The sequence below is a fragment of the Propithecus coquereli genome, unplaced genomic scaffold, assembly GCF_000956105.1.
Source record: "Propithecus coquereli isolate 6110/MARCELLA unplaced genomic scaffold, Pcoq_1.0 Scaffold239, whole genome shotgun sequence".
NCBI lineage: Eukaryota > Metazoa > Chordata > Mammalia > Primates > Indriidae > Propithecus > Propithecus coquereli.
Window position 1 is genome coordinate 3177373 of NW_012147941.1, and position 8635 is coordinate 3186007.

The 8635-nt window shown below is 45.1% G+C and overlaps 1 protein-coding gene across 2 annotated transcripts in view; it reads left to right on the plus strand.

The window, feature by feature from the left end:
• The first annotated feature begins 972 nt into the window (after positions 1-972).
• The window catches only part of STMN1 (stathmin 1), a 21673-nt gene continuing 14010 nt past the window's right edge, over positions 973-8635 (plus strand). Inside the window, exons 1-5 of one of the 2 annotated variants that reach the window (XM_012645947.1) lie at positions 973-1111; positions 2785-2859; positions 3338-3510; positions 5693-5884; positions 6252-6773. In XM_012645947.1, coding sequence (XP_012501401.1) covers positions 2847-2859; positions 3338-3510; positions 5693-5884; positions 6252-6323 — 450 coding nt within the window. In that variant the 5' untranslated portion in view covers positions 973-1111; positions 2785-2846 and the 3' untranslated portion in view covers positions 6324-6773. Of the gene's footprint in view, positions 1112-2784; positions 2860-3337; positions 3511-5692; positions 5885-6251; positions 6774-8635 lie in introns of those variants that run through there. The other variant, XM_012645948.1, reaches the window with a different exon arrangement.

The window sequence follows — 8635 nt, forward strand, 5'->3', positions numbered from 1 at the left end:
GGGATAAGGGGTCTGGGAATCGTGTACATTTTACTTATTTTTCCTCTTGTGGGAAAAAGGGGCTAGTCATTCCAAGATAGCCATGGTCAGACCAGTTTCCTTTGTGCCTCTGCTGTGGTTCTGATCTATCCAGGTCAGGGGAAACAGTGACCTTGTGGCTCCTTTTGTTTTGATTTTTAAAAAGAGCCCAGTGCTGCTCTGGGGAGCACGTGCTCCAAGAACAAAAGCAGCACTTAACTGCGGTTGGTGTAGTCTAGAACTGCTATAGCTCTTCCTTTCCTGTCATCCGCTAAGGGCTTGGCAGAACAGAAGGAGTTACATTTAAGCCGAGTGGCTTTGTTAGACCAAAAGAGATCAAATTCCAGAACCTCCCGCTGTCCCGCACAGGTCCATGGTCACCGGCTAGGAAACCTAAGGATGGGAGCGAGAATGCACACAGTGAGGGAAGGGCGACGCCCGTGACCCGTCAGGACTGAGTGGGTTAGTAATTATGATGTCACAATACAGGTGACATGCGGGTGTCCGAGGTAGGGTGCCGGGGGCAGGGACCATCCATGCAGGGGCGTGGAGTGGCATTGTCCTGTTACAGGTGATCGGGCGTCTCAGACAGGCACACGGGGCGTGGGGGCGGTAAAGGGACACTGCTCAGTCCAAGTGCTGCCCTTGGGGCGAGGCGGGGCACGTGGCTCTACAGAGGCGGAGTCCAGGCGGCCAGGGACTGAAAGGTAGGGAAGGACCCCCCACCCCGCTCCACCCAGCCCTTTTTCTAGAGATGGGGGAGCTGGTTCAAACCCAGTCCTGGGGTCCACCGCAACGCCCTCTTCCGCGACCACACCGCCGCCTTGGCCCTCGGCTCACACCTGCGGATACCCCCCAGGGCCCCCCAGACTCCCGCATTGTCCCCCTGCCGGCTCGGACTACACTTCCCGAGGTGCTCTGGGGTCCCGAGAGGCGGGGCCCCACTCGGGCTGTGGGGGAGGGGGCGGCACGTGCCGCCCCTCTCGGCCAATGCCGAGCCCAGCGAGGGGGTCACGTGCCGCTGTTTGGCGCTTTTGTGCGCGGTCGGGTCTGTTGGTGCTCAGAGTGTGGTCAGGCGGCTCGGACCGAGCAGGTGGGTGCGGGGCTCTCTGAGGAGGCGGCGGCCGGCTGAGGGCAGCGAGAGGGACGCGGCCGGCGGGAGGGGGCGGGCTGTAACAGCGATCCCCTGCTGGAGGGCGGCGGGCGGGGTCGCGGGCTCCTGAGGGGCAGGTGGGCGGGGGGCTCTGCGCTTTGTGTGTGGCTCGGGCGGAGCCTCGGCTTTGTCCCCGCTCCCTGGGGGCGCGGCTGTCGTGGGGAGGGGTCTGAGCGAGCTGCCTGCCTTAGCCCGGAGGTGCCGTTGAGGAGACAATAGGGGTGCCGCCCCTCCCCTGCAGGCTCCGCCGTGGTCCCCATTGTCTGAAGGGGTGGGGCGGCGCCCCCGGGGACCGGCAGCCTTAGGGCCAGACTGTGGGCGGCCAGGGCCGCGCCCCCTCCTCGCGATTGCCCTAGTTTGTGACTGAGCGGTGGGTCCCCCGGCTTCCCTCGACGGCTGTCTGTCTTTGCCGTGGGGGCGCGGACGGCTTGGGTGGCGGCAGGTTGGGGCTGGGGACGACAGGAGGAGGTGGCGAGCCGACTGCGGGGCTACCGGGCGGCTCTTTACTGGAGCCTGCTCCACCCGCTGAGCTGCGGCGGGGGTGGTGGCGGCCTCGAGGTGTTTTTGGCGGGAGTTGGGGGGGGGTGTCCGCGTCGGACGAGCCCGGGAGGGGCGGAGTTACCCGGATAGGACCGTTAGCCCCGCCCATCCCTCCCCTTCCCACGCGCGCGGGCTCGGGGATGTGGAGAGTTCGGGGAGATTCGAAAAGGCGCGGGGAGGAAGGGGGCGGGGCCAGGGGCCGGAGTGCAGGGCGTGCTCTGATTGGCCGGGGGCGTCCCGTCCGCTTTTCCTCGCCTAGGCGAGGGCCACGCCCATCCTTGGTCGGCTGCTGAGTTTTAATTCACTGCTCTGGCTAGACGTTTTCACAGCCTCTGATTTTAATTTCTAGCTGTTGGGAACCTGCAGTCCTTCGTTTTTGGTACTAGCCTAAGGTCTGCAAGAATCATCATCTTAAAAAAATCAAGAGAAACAGCGTTTTTTATGGCATAACGGCAGCAAATGTAACTTAAAACCTAGAGGGGAAGGGATTGGGGAAGGAAAAAAAACCCTAGAGTTTCATAAAACTTAATTTTGTTTGCTCTTTGCAAAGAGCTTAAACCCCAGGAACAATAGGTGTTCTACATTATTGGCTAATATTGGCTTGGGCGTTTTGTTTTCCTCTATAGCAGAAACAGACAAAGCAAGGGTGGGTATTTCATTTGCACAATGAATTGTAGGCAGTATTAAGATGGCTCCGGTCTACACTGTTGAGTTGAATCTGGAATATCTTTTCACGGTGTGGGGGGAAAATTTAGTTTATGAATGGAAAAAAAAATCCTTCATCCTTGTAACTTCGTCTAATTTTAAAAATCCATGAGTTTTTTGAATGGGCAAGCTCAGTTAACTTGATTTTTTGCAACCAACGTTATATCATAGTTCAAATTTCCCAACATGTTTCGGTATTTTGTAGATATTGATAATTTTTTTTTCCTGGTTAATGATGTCTTATTTAATTCCATGTAGTGATTTTTTTCTGACATTGATTTATACGGATGTGATTTGAGATCTCTTTGTGTTGGCGACATATAGAAATGCCAAGAAATTGATTGCAAGCTTTTGAAAATCGTTTTCAGGGCTTTCCTTACCACAGTGGATTGTGTAGAATACACTGCCAGTCTCTTGTCTTCTATTCACCATGGCGTCTTCTGGTAGGTAATCTGTTTGGAAAAGCTGAAATTGTGATGTTGAGATGAGGAGATGGCTTAGGTCATACGCCTTTAATTTGCACTTGTGTTTTGGTATTATCAAAAAGCTATTTTATGAATAGAATAGTTAAGAAAAAATGATTATTGCATGAATATACTGAGAGTTCATAATTGTTTCATTATTAGACAATTAAGCTTACTCCAAAGCAAAACTGTGGAGTTTGCACAAGTCTTTCTTTTGTTTATGAAAGGGACGATCAGGTACTGATGTCTCAGAATACTGTGTTTATTAATCCAAAAATGTCAAGCTTTGTTTTTTTGAGAGATGGTATTTACGTAGTAATATCTTGCCTGCAAATGCATTTTCATCAGCCCTAGTTTGATTCATTACATTTACTTGGTTTTTAGAAAGTTGTAGGATAGTTTATTAGAACCGGAGAACCTTGGTTTTCTGAATTATCATAAATATGATCAACTTCAGATATCCAGGTGAAAGAATTGGAGAAGCGTGCCTCAGGCCAGGCTTTTGAGCTGATTCTCAGCCCTCGGTCAAAAGAATCTGTTCCAGAATTCCCCCTTTCCCCTCCAAAGAAGAAGGATCTTTCCCTGGAGGAAATTCAGAAGAAATTAGAAGCTGCAGAAGAAAGACGCAAGGTAATCATCACAATTCACAGAAACAGGATATTTATTAATATAATAGGGCAAATGAATTTTATTTTCATAAAAGAAGAAAACAGAATTGTAGCTACACCATGATTATAACTGTGTGAAAATTATACATGTCAATGGCTGTATGAAAATACCAGCTGTCATGTATTGAACTTCTATTAATGTGCCACCTCTTTTGCTTATATTTTTCTCCTTTAATATAGTGACCCTACATGGTGGGCGTTGTCTCAGATAATGGAAATTAGAAAACAGTCTCAGGAATGTTAAGTTATTTTCCTGAAGTCATACAACTAGTAAGTGTAGGAGCCAGAATTCAAGCCCAGGTCTGTTTTAAACCAAGGCTCATGCTTCTCTTGCTTCCTCTTTGAAAAATAGAATATTTGTTGGCAGATGATTCTTTGTCACTTTAGTGAGAGCTGTACAATAAAAGCATTCTAAAGTGCTAGTAATGTGGTTGTGTTGCTCTACTGATATTGTGTAGCTTTTCTCTTATCTAAGCAATTCTATTACAAAGTAGCTATCTTTTAAAAAAACTAATCAGAAGAATCAACAAATACTATGCTTGTTGTAGAAAAATTGGGAAACAAATTTATAAATAGAAATCAAAAGTATTCATTTTCCCACCTCCCCGAAATAGCCATTGCTAAGATTTTAGTGTATTTCTTTCCATTCAACATTATTCTACTCATTAAGAACTTTATATACATTCTCATTTAGTCCTCTTTCCCACCAACCCTGATTGGGGTGGTGGGTTTGATTTTAAAGTTGGGGCAAGTAAGGCACAAAAAGATGAGGTAGTAACCTGCCCCAGAGCAGCACAGCTAGTGTGATTTGAAGTCTAGTATATACACGCAGACCACTTTTTAAACTGCTATAGTGTGTGTCATGCACTTTTCAGTGACACATGCTATGTGTACGTGCAGTGACCTAACATTAGCACTGCCAATCTTTTCCCCAGGGAGAACAGCAGTATTTGCGCTGGTGCAACATCTATCTGTGCTTCTATGTAGTTTGAGTTCATGGAGTAGGAGGAAACAATGCAGCTGAAGGTTGGATAGAGGGAAGTTTTTTAGGAATCAACCCTGGCCTTATAGTCATTAGCCACTACTTTACATAATAACTGGCTAAATGTAGTGAAACTCCTATCATGACTAGGATTTTGCAAAAGAGAATGAATAGAACCGGGGCAGATGCTCTGTAGTTAACATTGTAAGTCGATACTTCCAAACACCTCTGAATCTGCCTGATAACAAGCTATCCTGAGTCTGCTGAAGGAGGAACACCAAGGTATGGTCTGGAAGTTAATGCAGTTTCCACAGAGAAAAGCTAATAAGCCTTTCCTTGAAACAGAAGTCCTTCTGACTTAAATGGTAATCTGAAGGCTTAATGTTAAATTTTCTATTATTGATTTTTTTTAATCAGTTATGGTTAAAATCTTTTACAATGAGCCAGGTTTTTTTGGGTAATTCTTGAAGTTAAGTAACCAAATTTTTTTTTTTTTTTTGAGACAGAGTCTCACTTTGTTGCCCGGGCTAGAGTGAGTGCCGTGGCGTCAGCCTAGCTCACAGCAACCTCAAACTCCTGGGCTCAAGCGATCCTTCTGCCTCAGCCTCCCAAGTAGCTGGGACTACAGGCATGCGCCACTATGCCCGGCTAGTTTTTTCTATATATTTTTAGTTGTCCGATTAATTTCTTTCTATTTTTAGTAGAGACGGGGTCTTGCTCTTGCTCAGGCTGGTTTTGAACCCTGAGCTCAAACAATCCGCCCGCCTCGGCCTCCCAGAGAGCTAGGATTACAGGCGTGAGCCACCACGCCCTGCCGTAACCAAAATTCTTTACAATACAGTACCATTCCCAAGTGCATATTACTCAAGTCATCTGGACACCATTAGACAGAAAATCTTATAAAGATTTCCTTAAGGAATAATTGGGCAAGAGATCTCTGAACAAATATAGGCAGTTTTCCAAAGTAAATACAAATACTAGAAAAAGAATATGATTTTCACGGTATTTTATGATAGGGATAATTCAGCTTCTAATATCCGCATTACTTAAAGGGACCTTATTTTCTGCCTCTTTTCAATCCCCCCATTAAATAATATCTGTTGTAATTTTTAACTAATACTAAATACGTTCCAGAGAGCCTAGCCTGTTAAATTTTTTCTAGTCCCATGAAGCTGAGGTCTTGAAGCAGCTTGCTGAGAAACGAGAGCACGAGAAAGAAGTGCTTCAGAAAGCAATAGAAGAGAACAACAACTTCAGTAAAATGGCGGAAGAGAAACTGACCCACAAAATGGAAGCTAACAAAGAGAACCGAGAGGCACAAATGGCTGCCAAACTGGAGCGTTTGCGGGAGAAGGTTGGTTTCTTGCTTTGTAAAGGGGTTAAGAGCTTGTGATTTGATTCACCAATGAATTGGCTTGAACTAAGTGCCTTCAGTTTAGGGACTTAACATGTTAAATGAGAGGTGTTTTATTTTATGATGGAATATTCAGTAATATCCAGCAAAATTGCATGCATTTCTTGGAAGATCAGTAGGCAGCTTGATCAATAGGTTCCACAAGTGACCCAGGAGGTTTGAAGATGATGTTGTAGAACTCTAATTTTGTAATTCCCATGGGCTGGTAATATATGTACCAAGGCTTTGCTGGGCCTCTTTGGGGTGGAGGGAGCAGGACTTCATAGGCTTTTTTATTTGATTGATGATACTTACCATTGCTTTACAGGATAAGCACATTGAAGAAGTGAGGAAGAACAAAGAATCCAAAGATCCTTCCGATGAGACTGAAGCTGACTAATTTGTTCTGAGAACTGACTTTCTCCCCCTCCCCTTCCTAAATATCCAAAGACTGTACTGGCCAGTGTCATTTTCTTTTTTCCCTCCTGACAAATATTCTAGAAGCTGATGTAGGACTGTATAGGTAGATCCAGGCTGTAAGATGTTTTAGGGGCTAAAGGGGAGAAAGTGAAAGTGTTTTACTCTTTTTCTAAAGTGTTGGTCTTTCTAATGTAGCTATTTTTCTTGTTGCATCTTTTCTACTTCAGTACACTTGGTGTACTAGGTTAATGGCTAGTACTGTATTGGCTCTGTGAAAACATATTTGTGAAAAGAGTATGTAGTGGCTTCTTTTGAACTGTTAGATGCTGAATATTTGTTCACTTTTCAATCCCAATTCTGTCCCAGTCTTACCAGATGCTACTGGACTTGAATGGTTAATAAAACTGCACAGTGCTGTTGGTGGCAGTGACTTCTTTCTATTCAGGTAACAAATTATCAAGCTATAGACACCTGCCTAGTTTATGTTTGTTCCCGATGAGGCCTTTGGGCTGTGGCAATACCTAGCACACACATTACTGCAAGTTCTCTGCCTTGTAGTTTCTTGCTCCCAAGTTGTTTGCATTGTCTTCTTCCACAATCATTGCTTTGTTTTGATGCCTCGGCCCAGATCAGCTGTTACTATACTCTTTCAGATGTTTATTTGCAAACAAGCATTTTTTTGTTCTGTGTCCCTGTTAAAAAGGCAGAATAAAGGCACAAGTGGAGTTTCTAGAAAACAGTTTATAGGGAATCTCAAGGTCCTAGTTGGAGACACTTGGTGGTTACAGGTAAGGGTATGTCCTAATACTTTCCTGCCATCAAAGCTATGACTCAAGAATCAGAGTATTAATAGAACTTTCTGTGCTGCTGTAGCAACTCTTGTGACATGATTAAAGGGAACTTTAATTATTTGCTGGAGTAGTATTTGACTTGGGTGGTTAAGGTTGGCAGCTACTTTATCTTGTATCCAGAGGCTATAATACTCACCATTATCAGTGTATTTCCTCTCAATTCAGGGAAAGCCTTTGGCAGCTTTCCTGTGCTATTTGGTAAATAACCTTAATTACATATGATTTTTTTGCTTCCCAGACATCTGTATAAAAGCTCTTAGAAGGCAAGCACTTATAACAAAAGATGACTGCTAATACTGCAGTGGGCCCACATGTTGCAAATGGATGTGCCTCTGCAGCTCTGGCTTTATCTTGATTGGAGTTTTGCCAGATTTATTTATGAGAATAATAATAGCCTACTAAACTTACCTCTGATGCTGTTAGGATTAAGTGAATTTGTGTGTGTATAGAGAGAGCACGCTTAGACCAGTATGTATTTAGCACTGTGTATAAATGATTACTATTTTCAACCACAGGCTCATGAGTGCTCTAAGTTTATTATACTCTTGAGTTGGAAGTGATTATGCAGCTTTTACGTGCCTTGAATTGACTTTTAAATTTACTTAGACTGAGATGATCAATCAGAGGCATTCTGGACGAAAGCTTGATTTGAAGAGTTACGGCCATGTAGGGCAAATAGGAACAAGATCAAGTGTTTAATACAATAGCAGCTGAGCAATATCTAAAAGAGGACAGGGTGAGGCTTGTGTGCAGCTTCAGCACTGGTCATCTTTGGGTCCTGTCTCTGGCACATAGTAGGTGCTAAAAATGTACATGAGTGAAATGGTGCCTATGGGATGTTTAAAACACCAGTTCTGAGTAGACAGAAATATAAAGAAGGCCTGAACATAGAAATTTGGAGTAATGATTTAGGTGTCCTACAGATGGCAGTAAGCTTTCGTTTGTTCGTGTAGGACTTGTAGGAAAGGGAACAGACCTCAGGAGAAAGCAAGAAAAGGGTCAAGATAGACCTGAAGGAGGGTCCCCTATTAGTTACAAGCAATCTGTGGTGGCCCTGAGTTTATATGAAGGCAGTCCTGACCTCCCCACCTCATGACAGTAATAAGTCACAGGAAACTGAACAGGATGCATCTTACCCACAAAATCAGAAGCCCTATTTCACCTCTGACCTTTGGAGAAGGATTTAGTCCTGGGTGCCAGTTTTCTCCTGGATAAAGTGAGAAGACTGGGCTAGGTCAGTTTGAATAACTTCCACTCCAAAATTCTTTGCATCTGACTTGGAGGGGTGGAGGAGTAGTGAATATCCACACGCTTCTAGGGAGTGTCTTTATCAGTGCACTTTCCCTGGCCTGAGTGTTCTCTGTCCCATCCTCAGGAACCTGCATCTATCCCAGCCTGGCCAGCCTCTCCTGGCAGCACTTTGCCCTGGGTAGTTTGTTTG